Source organism: Aythya fuligula, chromosome 2 (assembly GCF_009819795.1).
Source record: "Aythya fuligula isolate bAytFul2 chromosome 2, bAytFul2.pri, whole genome shotgun sequence".
Lineage (NCBI taxonomy): Eukaryota > Metazoa > Chordata > Aves > Anseriformes > Anatidae > Aythya > Aythya fuligula.
Window position 1 is genome coordinate 3,121,082 of NC_045560.1, and position 14,614 is coordinate 3,135,695.

The 14,614-nt window shown below is 56.5% G+C and overlaps 3 protein-coding genes across 4 annotated transcripts; 1 reads left to right on the top strand and 2 right to left on the bottom strand.

The window, feature by feature from the left end:
* Positions 1-231: 231 nt before the first annotated feature.
* Positions 232-2,811, bottom strand: C2H1orf35 (chromosome 2 C1orf35 homolog). Its single transcript, XM_032182160.1, has 9 exons — positions 2,783-2,811; positions 2,320-2,428; positions 2,073-2,223; positions 1,935-1,980; positions 1,745-1,827; positions 1,554-1,626; positions 1,302-1,381; positions 940-1,080; positions 232-865 (listed from the first exon to the last, which is right to left on the bottom strand). The coding sequence occupies exons 2-9, from the start codon at positions 2,411-2,413 to the stop codon at positions 616-618; spliced, it is 918 nt and encodes a 305-aa protein (XP_032038051.1). The 5' UTR covers positions 2,414-2,428; positions 2,783-2,811; the 3' UTR covers positions 232-615.
* Positions 2,812-2,927: 116 nt separating this feature from the next.
* MRPL55 (mitochondrial ribosomal protein L55) lies at positions 2,928-3,816 on the bottom strand. The gene is made up of 3 exons (XM_032182183.1): positions 3,598-3,816; positions 3,345-3,516; positions 2,928-3,206 (listed from the first exon to the last, which is right to left on the bottom strand). The coding sequence occupies exons 1-3, from the start codon at positions 3,651-3,653 to the stop codon at positions 3,060-3,062; spliced, it is 375 nt and encodes a 124-aa protein (XP_032038074.1). The 5' UTR covers positions 3,654-3,816; the 3' UTR covers positions 2,928-3,059.
* Positions 3,817-4,166: 350 nt separating this feature from the next.
* Positions 4,167-12,940, top strand: GUK1 (guanylate kinase 1). Of its 2 annotated transcripts, none has more exons than XM_032181882.1 (8): positions 4,167-4,212; positions 7,584-7,697; positions 8,931-8,972; positions 9,753-9,849; positions 11,297-11,435; positions 12,107-12,191; positions 12,520-12,605; positions 12,767-12,940. In XM_032181882.1, the coding sequence occupies exons 1-8, from the start codon at positions 4,167-4,169 to the stop codon at positions 12,800-12,802; spliced, it is 645 nt and encodes a 214-aa protein (XP_032037773.1). In that variant the 3' UTR covers positions 12,803-12,940. The 2 variants fall into 2 exon arrangements, with proteins under 2 accessions (XP_032037773.1, XP_032037774.1); XM_032181883.1 differs by lacking the exon at positions 4,167-4,212 and adding an exon at positions 6,161-6,564.
* Positions 12,941-14,614: the final 1,674 nt, after the last annotated feature.

Below are 14,614 nucleotides of genomic sequence, written 5' to 3' on the forward strand. Positions count from 1 at the left end.
CGTCAGAGGGAGTATTTCTAATTTGTGTAGTTTCCTTTTTAACCAAAGAGGCCGTTTCTCAGCCAAAAAAAGGCACGTCCCTCGCTCCTTTTTTTTTTCCTTTGCTGGGAAGGTGGCGGCTCGTGCCTGAACCTCCCCAAATCAAAGAATTTAGGGTCAGGGTGGGGGTTCTCCTAGCAGCAGCCTGCTTGGGGCACCCCCAACGAGCACCCACGGCATCAGAGAGCCTGCTCGGCCTCTGCTTCACCTTTATTTTGCAGCTCGTAAACTTAAAAAAGGCTTTGCCAGCACTCGAGGGCATCAAAAGGGGAAAAAAAAAATAAAAAAAAAAACAGTAACCACCCAAATCCCCTCTATGTAACCCCAAGACGCATGTGCTGCTTCCAGTGCTACACCAGGCCTGTGGGGTTTTAATTTGGGGTAACGGACCCGTGGAGCAAGGAAAAGGGCGCCTGGGTCCCCCCGCTGGGTGTTTTGCTCCTTTTTTTCCAGCATTCACCCGCTTTCCCGTGCCGGAGTTCCCGAGCAGGCTGTGCCAGCAGAGCCGTGGCTTTAATTTCCAGAATAACCTTAAAAAATAGAAAATCTCCGGCGTTTCTTCCCCCCCCAAGCCCCTCAGTCATCCAAATCAGGGTCGTGGCGCTGCCTGGCCCCGCCGCGGGAGCGGGGAGAGCGGCTCCTGCTCCTCTTCCTGCTCTTGTGGCGCGGGGACGCTGCCCTCCTGCGGGCTGGGCGGCGCGAGGGGCTCCTGCCCGAGCCTTCCTCGCTGCTGGAGGAGGAAGAGGAGGAGGAGGAGTCCATGGTGTCGTGGCGGCGCCGCTGTCTTGACACCTCGGGGCGCTCCTGGGCTTTCCTGCGGTGGTGTCTGTGGGGACAGGGGCAAGGTCAGAGCTGGGGACGCCCATTGGGGACATCCCGGCCCTGCTGTGTCCCCGTTACCTCTCGTCGCGATCTGGAGAGGAGGAGGAGGAGGAAGGGGAGGCCGCCCGCTTGTGGTGTTTGTCCTTTTTCTTCTCCTTCTTGTGTTTTTTCTTTTTCTTTTTCTTCTTCTCCTTTTTGGCTTTCTTGCCGCTCTCCGTCCTGTGGGGTCAGGGTGAAATCAGCCATGACCCTCCAACCCCTTCCTCTCCCCAAAAACCCATCCCCAACCCTCCCTCCAAGGACTCCCCTTGCAGGTCCCCCGGTAAAGGAGAGGCCTGCAGGGAAAAAAAGGGCTTTTGGGGTCAAAGCAGAGGGGTTGGGGGTGGATTTCCAAAGGTTTGGGGATTCTTGGGTGGCACTGGGACTTCCCCAGCCCTCACCGCTTCTCCTCCGCCTTCTCCTCCTTGTCCTGCTTCCTCTTGGAGCCGGACGCCTCAGGACTGCCAGGGACCTTCTGGTGCTGGAGGTTGGGGAGAAAAAAAGGTGGAGCGAGTCCACGGGCTTGCCCAAAGCTCTGAATTACCCAAAACAGGCGCTTTTTCCCTTAAAAGGGGGAAATTAACTTTGGGATCAAGTTGAAACGCCCGCAGCTGTCACTTGTTGTTGTCGAGAACAACGGGAAACGCACGTACCGTGAAGACGGAGAGCCCCATCTTGGCCGCCTCCTTGTCCTCTTTGGAGAGCATCACCCGGCCGGCACTGCCGCTGGGGACAGAAAAGTGAAAAATGATGATAAAAAAAAATAAACAAACGTGAAAAATGATGATAAGGATAAAAAAAAAATATAGAAAACTGCTCTGAGAGGCGGCGTCTCGGTGCCCACCTGGAGCTGCCCAAGCCCACCACCCGGTCCACGTCCTTCTCAGCTCGCTCCGCGCCGTCCCGCTTGCACACCTCGGCCAGGTCCTGCGGGGGAGAGCACCAAGTTGCGTCCCCCACCCCAAAAAAAAAATAAAGAAAAAGAGCTGGGGGGGACACCCCAACCTGTAGGGACGGCGTGGGGACCCCCTCACCTCCTTGCTGAGCCCCGTGGGCTGCCTCTTCACGTTCTTGTAGCCCCTACGACAAAAAAACAAAAGGGACAAAGGGTGCCGGGGGGTGCCCCAAGGATTTATTTTTTTGGGGGAGGGTTGTGAGGGGGGGGAACTCACAGTGCTGCCATCATGGCCTCCTGCTCGGCCAGGCGGACGGCGGCCAGCTCCTCCTCGCGGGACAGCGGGGTGGCCTCCTTCTTGCTCTTGGCGTACCACGTCAGGTCCTTGCCCTTCTGCCAGCGGCCCACCGGGGCCATCAGGGAGTTTCCTATGGGGACATAAATTAGTGTGGGGGGGGCACAAAGTGTTTTGCCCCTTTTTTTCCACCCCAACATCCCCCCAAGGTGGTGTGGGGGATCCTTACCCAGGTAGTTTTCCCTCTGTTTGTCCGTCTTGACGTCCTCCCAGCTGAACTGGTCCTGGCCCCCCCGCACGCCGCCGCGGGACGAGCCGAACATGGTGCCGGGGGTGCGCTGCAAGAGTCACCCCCCTTTGTTTCACCCCCCCACACCCCATAATTGAGGGGAGGGGGGAGGCTTAAAGCAAGGATACCCCCCAAAAAAAGCCCCAAAACCCTGTGTGCAAAGATCGGGGAGAAAACCCAGAGGGAGGGCAAAGGGATGCATTGCTATTGCTCGGGGGGGCGGTTACACGAGTTGGGGGGGTGTCAGCAAAGCCCAGAAGCCCCCCACACCCAGCAAGGAGACCCGAGAGGGGCTGCAGCGCCAGCAGCAAGGCGCTGGGGGCTCGGAGGCGGTGGCAGGGCCCGGATCCCCCCCTCTATTCCCGGTGTCCCCCCCTCCCCCCTCTCCTCCACCCCCACGCACCTCCCGCGCCGCTCAGGCCCCGCTCACCCCGCAGCCCCGCCCGGCTTCCACCACCGGGGAGATAAAGGGGGGGGGGGGATCGGGCTGTACCACCGCGGGGGGAGCTCCCCCTGAGGGAGAGAAATAAGGCAAAACCAGCCCAAAATTCTCCACAACAAAATATTATTATTGTTTTTTTCCTTGTCGCTGCTAGGTCACAGTCCATCGGCCGCCCCGTCGCAAAGGGAGTGACCCCCCCCGAGGCGCTGCCTCACGCTGTGAGGAGGGCTTCACGCCGTCATTTCTTCCAGAATTTCTTGTATTTCTCCATATCCAGCTTGTCGAAGGCGTCCTCCTCCTCCCTGGCCCTCAGTTTGGTGGGGAACTGCCGCCGCAGCCGGGCCTTCCTCTCCGCCTCGGGCAGCGTGTTGCTGTCCAGGGGTAACTGAGGGGGAAAAAAAGGACATTAAAAAGTGACACTGGGAAGCATCAGAGCATCCAAAAGCTGGTTTTGATCTTCAAATCAATAAACAGTTGTCACAGTGTTCCTCAGTAAGTGGTCCTGGGGAGGCGAGCGCCTTACCATGAGGATTTTCTTGGGCTCCTTGTAGCGGATGTGGACGGTGGAGCCGTCGGTCCTGACCAGCAGCAGCGGGTACTGGCGGCCGTACGCCTGGCGCTGCAGGCGGGACACAGCCACCCGGTTGGAGTTGGCCAGGCTGCAGGCAGTGTGCAGGCGGCGAGGTGGCACGAGGCTGGAGAGGTAAAGGGAGACACAACAGGTCAGCACCAGCCCTTCTGGGAGCCGCGAGGAGGGCTGAGGGCTCCACTTTTACCTCAGCGAGCTCCTCAGGGCTGCCATCCCGGCCTGGGCCAGGCTCAGGCACAGCATTGAGGTGCGAGGAGATGTGAAGCCGCTCCCTCACACAACCTAAGGACCAAAACAGCGGTCACAGGCACAAATAAAGCCCTACTGAGCCCTATTAACACCTCAGCGACGAGTTTAGCCCCTACCCGTGCCCCCAAACCCCGCCGCCCCTCAGCCTCAAGATGGCGCCCGCGCCCTCACGCCCAGAAGCCTCCAAAATGGCGCCCGCCGCGCTCGCGCTCGCGCTCCCCCCCCGCGCACCCGCACAATGGTTTGCCCCGCGCTCCCCCCTCCCCGCGCTTCCCTCCCCCCAGTGGTTCGCCCCGCTCACGTGCCCACCCCCCCCCGACCGCCGCCGCCTTCCCCCTGCTCCCCGCGCGCCGGGGCGAGGGGGCGTGGCCTCGGCGATGTGGGCGTGGCCTGGCTCGAAGGGGCGTGCTCTCACTCAGAGGGGGGCGTGGCCTCGCTGCGGCGCAGGCCACGCCCCTCCCGGTGCCGCTTCCCTACCACCCCTCCCTCCCCCCCCCCCTTCCCCTCATGAGCTGGCGGCGGCTGCGCGGAGCCTTCGGCCGGGCGGCGGCGGGTGAGGGGGGACGGGGGCGTCCTGTGAGGGGGTTTGGGGTCCTGTGAGGGGCTTTGGGGTCCTGTGAGGGGCTGAGGGGGCTTTGAGGGGCATTTGAGGGGCTGCTGGGGGTCCTGTGAGGTCTCTGTGAGGGGCTGGGGGGGTTGTGAGGGGCTGTGGGGTCCTGTGAGGGGCTGGGGGGTTGTGAGGGACCAGGGGCTTCCTGTCAGGGGCTGTGAGGGGCTTTTGGGGTCCTGTGAGGTCTCTGTGAGGGGCTGGGGGGTCCTGTCAGGGGCTGAGGGGGGCTGTGAGGGGCCGGGGATGCTGTGAGGAGTCTGTGAGGGGCTGAGGGGTCCTGTGAGGGGCTGAGGGGGTCCTGTGGGGTCCCTATGAGGGGCTGGGGGGCTGTGAGGATCCTTTGAGGGGCTATGAGGGGCTGCTGGGGTCCTGTGAGGGGCTGAGGGGGGCTGTGAGGGGTCGGGGGTGCTGTGAGGAGCCTGTGAGGGGCTGAGGGGGTCGCTAGAGTGGACTTTGAGGAACTGGGGGGTCCTATGAGGGGCTTCTGGGGTCCTGTGAGGGGCTGGGATCCTGTGAGGTGTCTGTGAGGGGCTGTGGGGGTCATTTGAGGGGCTGTTGGGGTCCCATAAGGTCCCTGTGAGGGGCCTGGGGGGTTGTGAGGAATCAGGGGGTTTCTGTCAGGTGCTGAGAGGGGCTGGGGGTGGCTTTTGGGGTCCTGTGGGGCTTTTGAGGGTCATTTGAGGAGCTGTTAGGGTCTGCTGGGGTCCTGTAAGGTCCCTGTGAGGGGCTGAGGGGTCCTGGGAAGGGCCAGGGGGTCCTGTGAAGATCCTATGAGGGGCTTCTGGGGGTCCTGTGAGCAGCTGGGGGTCCTGTGAAGGGCCAGGGGTCCTGTGAGGACTCTGCGAGAGGCTCTAAAGGTCCCTGTGAGGGTCCTTTGAGGGTTTTTGGTGGGGTGAGGACTGTGAGGGGCTGCTGGGGTCCTGTAAGGTCCCTGTGAGGGGCTGTAGGGATTCTGCAAGGCCCCTGTGGGGTGGAGGGGTGACTTGTGAAGGTCCAGGGGTGGGCAATGAGGGTCTGGAGGTGGCTCTGAGGGGCTGGGGGGGATCCTGTGAGATCCCCTTGAGGGGCTGAGGGGCTGGATGCGTGACCACGGCTGTGTGAGCATCCCATTGATGGAAACCTGCCCCGGTGCATGGAAGGATTCCCCTACAAAGCCCCTGGGGCTCCCCGGTTGGATGTGGTGAGCCTTGAGCTGTCGCCGCCCGCTCAGGAAGCGTCCCAACGCTTACAGAATCAGAGTTGCACCTCTGAAGAACCTGCTAAAAATAGGGAACAGGTTTACGTTTTACATCCCTAATCCGGGAGACCTTTCCCGGGGCTCCAAAGAAACTGTCCTGTAAGCTGCTTTTCGACTCGGCCAGGGGGGCTTTGCCTCCTCCTTACGGGCTGCCAGCTAATCAGCATTAATTTCGTTTAGCTCTTGGGATGTCTGTCCTGGGCCTTACTGTCTCCGTGCCGCCTGCCAGCTGAAATTTGGGGTGGTTTTAGGAAGCGGGGCTGGCCCGAGAGATGCTCCTCGCCCTGGTGGCAGCTCCCTGCCCCTCTCCTCACCTCACACCCACTGAAAACGTCAAAATCTGAGCGGAGAGGGGGGAAAAAAACAAATTCAACTTCTGTTCAAAGCATCCCTGGAATTCTCACAGCTGCAACCACGTCGGGGCAGGGGGCTTTGCTGTGCCAGGCCGGCCCCAAAAGCTATTTTTGCCGCCTGCTGGCCCCGGTTCCCAGCTTGCCAGCTGGGTGTTTGCTGCCAGGCTCCTTTGTAAGGCGGTGGAAATCACATTTTTTTTTGCTGTAATTTACCTTGTGTGTTCCTCTGCAGCAAAGGAGGAGGCAGGAGGGGACGTCTGTGAGTCCTCTGGGTTATTCTCAGCCTTTTTTTTCCCCAAAGAAAGGTGCTCGGTGTGAGTCCTGGCTGGGCAGAGAGGAGGTTTGTGATGGAAAGGGGTGCTGCGAAGCCAAAACCCTCTGAAACAAGAGCTTGGGGCAGTCGGTTCCCATTCACTGAGGATTTTGGGAGCTTCAGGATTTAAAGGAGGCTCCTAGAAACAACAAAGCAGGAACCCTAGGTCGTGGTTAGCCAGGTTTGGCGTTCCCTGAGGCTCGCTGCTCTGCCCCAGCCAGACCTGCTTTTGGCCAGCTGCCGGAGCAGAAGCCAGGAGAGAAGATTAAAGAGCAGCGGGCGGTCTTCCTCGGCCGTCTTAAAATCATCCCGGGGCGATTAACAGCTCACACACAGCCCGGGTCCTGCCCGCGAGCCCATCGTGAGGAGCTGGAAGGGAGCAGAAGGACGAGGTAGGGATGCCCGGCAGTGGTGCCACACGAGGAGCCGTGTCTGGGGCATACTGGAGTGACTGGGAGGATAAACTGGGTCCCCAGCGCTCCCCTGGGTGATTTGTGGCGAGGGGAAGAAGCAGGGAGAGGAGATTTGGGCAGGTAGGAGGGGTGTGGGGAGGTGCAGAGGGTGTGCTCCTGCTTTTGGGGGCTGAGCATTTAGGGAAAAGCTGCGCTTTCAGGACTTGGACTCGATGATCCTTGTGGATATTTGGGGATAATTCTCGGATCTTTGGGAACTGCCAAGGAGCGAAGGGAAGGACGGCGCCAGGCCGTGCCCGTGGGCACTTCTTAACGGTTTGCCCAGCCTTGATGATTTTTTTTGGATGAAAAAGCCTAAAACAGCAATGTAATAATGCACAGAGGGGCCAATCTTACAGCACCCAAAAAAAAATATCCCAAAAAGCAGGTCCCTTTTGGCCAGCGACTGAACTCGGGTGGGTTTATGCCCACGCCAGCCTCTTCCTCTCGCTCTGGATAAGCACAGGTCAGGCAAGCACCGAGATTCCTCAGGGTAAGGGTGAAAAACTCCCCTAATTTGCTGGCTTGAGAGCTGCCTGTGACACCACGGAGCTGTGCCAAGGGGATTTAGGGATAAGGAGGCATCTGGCACCCACGGGCTGAGGTCAGGGAGGCAGCGAGGCAGGATTAGGCAGCGGGGCCATGGCCAGCTCTGTAAGAGGCCGTGCTCGGCTTAAGGATGCTTCAGCAGTGATCTGGGAGGTCAGGATGCCCTTGCCATGATCTAATTAGCAGCAGAAAGGCTCCGGGGCCGGACCCAGCCGGCGAGGTTTAAAAATTTTGCCTTTTTCGGGGTTTTGCTGCTTGGGGAAAGCAGAGCCGAGGGATTCGTCTTGCTCGTGGTGACACCTCTGGGTTACAGGCTGCGGGTGGGTGGCAGCCCACAGGTCCCCCTACGCTTTATCCTGTGTTTTTCTAAGCAGCTCTGTGTTTTTTGTTTTTTTTTTTCCTCTTTCCAGCCATGCAGGGACCAAGGCCGGTGGTTCTGAGCGGCCCGTCGGGTGCAGGAAAAAGCACCTTGATAAAGAAGCTGTTTAAGGATTACGAGAACATCTTCGGCTTCAGCGTCTCCCGTGAGTATCCCTGAGGGTTTGGGGTAGGGGATTTTTGGGATCGCTAGCCCAGAACCCGAGTCTGTAGCTGCGATCCTGTCCCAAAAATAGTGGGCCCAGGGCTGGCTGAGTCGTGGTATCGGGGTTAATCAACGAAGCACTTTCCCCCGTCGTTACACTCAGTCCTCCTCCATTGCTCTGCAGCCATTTGGCAAGAACCCAGGAGAAATCTTCCCCCAGCCGTGGAAGATGTGGAGAAGCACCATAAAAACCCCCTTCCCCTCCTGCTGAATCCTATAAAACAGCGTGGTGCCCTCTGGGATGTTTTGTAAGGGCTGTAGGCTGATAATGACACACCTCGGGGTCACCAATTCCGCTGTGCTCTCTGATCACAGCACAGAACAGGATTTTCTTTGGGCAGCTTGCCCAAAATATTGTTTCCTTTGTCTCGGGTGACACCTTGAAGATTATTCAGCCACGCATGGCTCATTCACCTGATGTTCCCTGGGGCTCTGCAAGGCATTACGTGCGCTTCAAAATGCTTTTTACTGCCCTAATCCTTCGGGTGCCGCAGGTGGAATCCTTGCCTCCAGATCTGTGAAATCCAGATTCACTCAATCATAAAAGAGCAAATCCTGGATTGTGGAAGAATTTAATGGTACTGGAGGTAGAAAAAACTTTACACTAAATGACAGATGTTTTATTTCATTCTATTTTTTTTAATTCAACTGAATATCTCGCTAAAGAATTCACTCCAAACTAAACCTTGTCTCCTCCAGGGTTGTCTTGTGGTATATATTTTTCCCTAAATCTCTGTAGGCAGCTCCAACCTTGGTAGTTGGTGCTTTATACAAACCTAGAGGTGATCATCGCCTTATTGTGGGCATGTTCTTAAAATAATACGACTCCAAATGACTTATTCCTCTAAACCGAGGCAGGGACTTGAGTAATGTGTTTAGGATCACACAGGGGGGGCTGTAGCAGAGCAGAAAACCCAGCCCAGCCTCCTAAATCCCAAATTGACAGCTCAGCCCCTAACGATCTCAGCTGATTGCTTTCAGATTATCTAGGATTCTCCAATTAAAGGCTGACTGACGATGCCGTGGTGCTTTACCCTGCCTGTTTCCTAACCTTTGATCATTTTAAACAGAGAAGCAGCTGCATGGTTGGGCTAATCTGCTGCGTGTGCTTTTATTTCTTTGGTACTCTGACTTCCTTGCCAGCCTGCACAATTATCAAGGCCGTTTCTTGCAGATACGACGCGGCAGCCGAGACCTGGAGAAGTGAATGGCAAAGGTGAGTGCGGTACGGATCAGTGCCTCGCCCGATTCACCATGTTGCTGCCCCAAACACTCCTAAATTTTGGTGTGAAATGCTCGAATCCCGATGGGCAGATAAGGTAGCCCCACAAACGTGTTTATGGGGTGTGTTCCTGCAGGCAGGAGGAGCGAGCATTGAGCAGTGACACATCTGGATGTGTTTACTTTTGGTTTTGATCTCGCTGGCCACGAGACCGTAGTCACTGCTGCTCCGCAGCGTGCGCCAGATGCGGAGAGAAGAAACAAAAAGGGAAGGATCAAATGAGGCTTGCGCTTAGGCAGCTTTCACTCTGAAGTGAAAGGGGAAAAAAATAACAAAAGATAGAGAGACATTGATGTTTGTTTGTATTTCATCTTCCCTTTTATATCCCGGTCTCTCTCATTCTCATCCGAGTCTTTAATCATAAATGTTTTCCCACCAAGGGCTGTGGCAGTCCCGTTGTAGTGGCTTTGAAGCTTGCAGACGGGTTTCTCACTGCACCAGGAGGGGGAAGGCGGGTGGAGAAGGGGGCACAGCAACACGTCTGGCCCCACAGAGTTCCAGAATAGTTTGAGTAGGTGTTGGTTGGTTGGGGTGGCGAGGGGATGCTGTAAATGTTAATTAGAGAGTAGATATCTACAGACAGCCAGCGTTGTACTAAGCAGGTTTTGAGGTGCTTTTCCCCTGAGCACCCATCCCTGCATTTTTGAAGGTAAAGATCATCTTTACCTTCAAAATTGTTAATTCCTGGGTGTTTTTCCTCTTTGTCCCATCCAGATTACCACTTTGTGACCCGAGAGGAAATGAAGAAAGAAATCGATGCTGGGGAGTTCCTCGAGCACGCAGAGTTCTCCGGAAATATGTACGGGACGAGGTACGCGACTTGGGTGCTCACTGCCAAACCCAGGTGGAGCTGAGGTTAGGGTGAAGGAGAAGAAATTTTAACTTAATGACACCGTTTTTTTCCCCAAAGCACAGATTCCTGCTGTAACGAAGCCTTTCCTTTTGGTAGCAAGGCACTCGTCGGATTGATTTGCTCACCATTAGACTGCAAAGTTAAATCCTGCAAAGAATTACCCCGCTATAATTAGCTCCTCGCTGCCTTACCAGATCCTCTGTGGGCCGTGGGGCTGCTGAAGTCGTTCGTGTGCTGAACGCTTCCTTGCAGAGGGGCAGTTTTCGCAATCTATTTGCACTGCTTAATATTTTCCAAGTGCTTGCAGACTCGTAAATAGATGCCTTGAGTGCCACTCTTGACTAGAGTTAAAGAGTTGGATGGATTTTAAAATAGCATTGCTCCCGGCCTCGGAGCTGGCGATCAATAAAACGTTAAGCTGCAATGTTAATTAGAAGTCAGATATCTTACATAATTATTGGGAGGAAACTGTGGCGCTACAGCCCGGGACCTGCTAAGGAAAGGTAAATGTGTCCCGGGATGCTTAGTTGAATTTAAAGTCACCTGAAATACGTTTTGGGAAGATTTGCATTTAAAGGGCCTGAATGTGCCTTTTTTGTGCAAGGGGAACCCAACCTGGCAGCTCCCCGTGCCTCAAACACCCGGCACCAAGGAGAAGCCAAGTTCAGCCTCCTTAATCCCCGGGTACATCCTGCATAGGACTGGCTGCCTTCCTGCGTGCCCTGCTTAATCCTCTCGGCTGCCACGTGGAGGAGGTGGCAGCTCCCCGATGTCTGACCCGGTCCGAGTTGGTCGCGGGGTGGGTGTGGGGATGGCTCCTTTCTGGGGCTGGCTTCTGCGAAATTTGCAGATTTCGGCGTTTAATCAAGCTTGGGCGGAAAGGGCTGACAGGATCAGGAGTTATTAGGAAGGAATCGGAGACCTGAACGCTGTCCAAAAATAAAAACTAAATTATGTTGGGGTTTGGGTTGCAAAGCAGAGAGGGGCGAGGGGTACACGTGCTCATCTGCATCTCAGACTATTTGGTCAGTGATGGGGAGGCAGCACAGGAGAGCAGGAACATGGTTTGGCTTTTCTCTGCCTGGTGATGGTAATTTTGGAAGAGTAGAGCTTGGTGATGAAATGCCACGAAGTCTCACCAGCTAATAATAACATTTAAAACCCCAAAATGAATTTCTTTAAGGACAGAGCTCCCTGAAAGGCTCCCGAAGGAGCCAGGACTTATTTAACTTAGAGGCTGCGGGCAGAGGGGAGGTGTTGGGGTTTCTTCCTCGGGGCGCTGGGAGCTGCTGGCTCTCGGCGAAGTGCTTGCAGCAGGAGCGTGGCAGAGCTGCTGTTGGGGGAACCAAGCCCCCAGCACTGGTTCTGAAGGCTCTGACCCCTTCCCCGTCCCTTCTGTCCCCAGCAAAGCCGCGGTGCAGGCTGTGCAGGCCCAGAACCAGATCTGCGTCCTCGACGTCGACATCCAGGGCGTGAAGAACATCAAGAGGACGGACCTGAACCCCATCTACATCTCCGTGCAGCCCCCGTCCATGGACGTCCTGGTGAGCGGCTGCCTTCCCTTGCCGGTAGCGGTTAGAGGTAATCGGCGCCTTGCTCTCAAGCCACATCCCCCGAGCAGTTTCCCCCCTTCTAGATTTATCTCCACGTTGATTTATCTTCGTATTTTAAGGGCTGCACAGCCAGGGGCAGGGAGGTGTTTCCAAGCACGCTCCTTTCCTGCCCGGTCTGACTCTCCAGGCCCTCACCCCAGTGATAAACCTTCCCGTGCCCTGGGTTTGGGGCCCTCCTGCACGGTTTCCATGCTGAAGTGAGATTTCTTGTGTTGATTTTAGGCTCTGTTACAGCACAGCCAGGCTGTAAACGCGTTAGATGTGCTTAAGGTGGGGAGGTTTTGTGCTCAGACCTGCTTCCAGCTGCTGAATTTAACCCTAAGGAGGCCGGTTCTGCAGCATTGGAGTTCCTATACACCTTCTGGCCTCCTGTGGCCCTATAAAATACCGATCACGCTGTACCTCTGGCAGAATGGAACCACCGACGTGGTTCAGAAGGGGATGCAGATGCACAAGTGCCACTTGCTGAAGCCGTGCAAGGAGTATGTGGCAGGGAGGCCCACAAATCCCAGCTCCCAGCCCTGGCTCTTGGTGTGGGGGTGTTTTCTGCACGCAGCACCCGGGATGCTCCTTTTTTTTAACACGTTTGTCATTGGATTTAGGAAAAGAGGCTACGTGACCGGCAGACTGAGACAGAGGAAAGTTTACTGAAGCGTTTGAGCGCGGCCCGCGTCGATCTGGAGCTGAGTAAGTCCGGGGGCCTTTGAGCAATGTGCCCGGGGAGCAGGGAGGGGGGCGCTGGTGACCGAGGAGCTGCTTTCTGCACGGACGTCTGGCTTCTGCTCCCCGAGGAGCGCTGGCAGGGCTCGGGCATGAGCTGGCTTGGATCTGAGCATCGTGCTGCATCGCTTCCCATCGCGGCTTCCTCGAGGGCATTGGGCAGAGGAGCGCGTTGGCAGTGGCTGAAATAAGAACGGGAAAAGGCTGCAGGAGCTCAGCTCACGCATGAGCGGCGAGGCAGGGAGAGAAAGAACGCGGCCTCCTCTAACTCCCCTGCCCTTGGCTCCTTCCCTAGGTAAAGAACCCGGCCTGTTCGACTTGGTCATCGTTAACGATGATTTGGAAAAAGCCTATTCTGAACTGAAGGAGGTGCTCCTGAAGGTGAGTTTGGGGTTTTTTTTTTCTGCCTCGTGCCCTGTTTAAGCTGCAGGGGCGTGCTGGTGTGCAGTGCTCTTCCAGCCCAGCCTTCTCCAGATCTGCCAGACCCCGCGTTGCTTCCCGGGAGTGACGGATGCTGAGTTGTTTTCCCCGTCTCCTTGCAGGAAATCCAGAAGACCCAAGAATCCAGGAAGTCCTGAGCCCGCTTGGACCCTTTAACTTATCATTCCCGAACCACATCGCGGCGTTGCATTTCAAGAGACATTCCCCTTTAGGCCGACCCTCCTCCCAGAGTTCCCCTAGGATGTTTCTATTAAAAGGAAGGAAAAAAAAAAAAACCACAACTTTCAGTTGTTTCTGTACGCTGGGGGTGCTCGGGCTGTGCTCCCATGGGTTCACACCTCACGCAGACAATCTGGAAGCGACTTCTCAGCACCTGCTGAGGGGCAGAGCTGTTGGGAGCTGCCTCCTGCTGCCTCTGCTTCCTCGTGCAGACCCGGCCACAGCTCCTCCAGGTTTTTCTGATCATCCCCAGCCTCCTGGCGTTTGATTCCGTTGCTCTTGCAGCACCTGGGCACGGCTCGGGTTTGTTTAACAAGCAGGAGGGGAAGGGGAAAGGTTGTGGGATGGGATCTATCCACAGCCCCATTCTGGGGGAAACGTGCTTTGGCAGTGATGTAATTCAAATGCACGTGTTCCACTTCAGTTTAGGTGCTGGTAGGTTTTTGGTTGCTTACGTATGTACTGACTAAGGAACAAAAAAAAAAGATTTCCAAGCTGTGCAGCCTGTTCTTTTTGGAAGATGCATAAAATGCTCTCTTGAGGGCAGAAATAAATCTGCTTTCCTAGCAGGGATCCATGAATTTTAGTCTCTGGCTCGAGCCAGGGAGAGCTTTGCCTTGTGCCTTGCTTCCCTGCCTTTGTGCAGCCTTAACTTTGCTGCCTTCAGGTTTGTTTGGAGCCTTTTGATCCCTCCCTCACGTCGTGCCCTGGCCCTCAGGGGCAGGATCAGTCTCTCCCTGAGCTGCGTTGCTCAGAGGTGAGTGCGGGAGGCACCAGGCACGAGGCTCCGCTCACAGCCTTGCTGTCCCAAAGCCTCTCCTGGAAGCCACGGACACTTTTGGGGTTTGATTCTTGAGAAATTGTGAATCCTGCAGAGCTGGCACCCTCCCCGTGGTTACTTCTGCCCATCCTCCCCAAAAAGAAACCCAGACCAACTGCGCTGTGCACGAGGAGCAGACAGACCCTACAGCACCAGGCTGTGCTCATTTGCTCACCAAAACTGCCTTTCCATGGCAGGCTCATGCTTTTAACTCAATTACCTTGGCGCTTACCCTCTTTATATCCTATTTCTCTGCTTTTCCCTGCTCCTGGCCCCCTCCTAATTCTCTGAAACCCCCCCGTGAGGCAGGACCTGACCTCCCGCAGCCCTTTTTTTAAAGCCGATTAGCTTCTCATTTACCTCTCCTGGGGTATTTTAAATATCTTCTGCAGTCTAGGGTGCAATCCTCTCTGCTGACAAGGGGCAAGTTTCTAGGATTTGGTTAAATAACCAGGAAAACGCTACCTTAAAATTTCCCCTCCCTGGGAGCATCCCCGCTGTCCCCATGGTGGCGAAGGGCGCGCTGCCGAGCGCTCTGGGGCCCTGCGTGACATTTCCCCGGGGGGCCGAGAGCTCGGTCCCGTTCCGTGGGCTGCGTTTGCAGTGGGGAAATTTCCCCTCTAGATGGCGGAAAGGGCAGCAGGAAAACGCAGGGGGCCCACGCTGCGGAGCGTTCAAACGCGGAGGTGCGCGACTGCGGCGCTCGCCCAGCTCCGAGGGTCCCCACGGCCACCGCTCGGGATCCGAGGAGCCGCGGCCAGATGGGAAAACCAGATGGAAAAACGGGCCCAGCAGCCGGAGCCCCGAGGCACCCCGAGCTGTAGGGTTGCCAGCCCCAAATCCAGGCTGCGGGAGAGGTAAGCGAAGGCTCCCGGAACAGGCAGGGACAAAGCCGCTGCTTCGCGCGGGG

Coding starts and splice junctions, on each gene's coding strand:
- MRPL55 (XM_032182183.1), bottom strand. CDS start 3,653: ATGCTGTGCCTGAGCCTGGCCCAGGCCGGGATGGCAGCCCTGAGGAGC. Junction 3,517..3,597: donor GCCCTGAGGAGCTCGCTGAG/GTAAAAGTGGAG, acceptor TTACCTCTCCAG/CCTCGTGCCACCTCGCCGCC. Junction 3,207..3,344: donor AGCCCAAGAAAATCCTCATG/GTAAGGCGCTCG, acceptor TTTCCCCCTCAG/TTACCCCTGGACAGCAACAC.
- C2H1orf35 (XM_032182160.1), bottom strand. CDS start 2,413: ATGTTCGGCTCGTCCCGCGGCGGCGTGCGGGGGGGCCAGGACCAGTTC. Junction 1,627..1,744: donor GTGGGCTTGGGCAGCTCCAG/GTGGGCACCGAG, acceptor TTCTGTCCCCAG/CGGCAGTGCCGGCCGGGTGA. Junction 1,382..1,553: donor TGGGGCTCTCCGTCTTCACG/GTACGTGCGTTT, acceptor CCCAACCTCCAG/CACCAGAAGGTCCCTGGCAG.
- GUK1 (XM_032181882.1), top strand. CDS start 4,167: ATGAGCTGGCGGCGGCTGCGCGGAGCCTTCGGCCGGGCGGCGGCGG. Junction 4,213..7,583: donor CTTCGGCCGGGCGGCGGCGG/GTGAGGGGGGAC, acceptor TCCTCTTTCCAG/CCATGCAGGGACCAAGGCCG. Junction 11,436..12,106: donor CCCCGTCCATGGACGTCCTG/GTGAGCGGCTGC, acceptor CATTGGATTTAG/GAAAAGAGGCTACGTGACCG.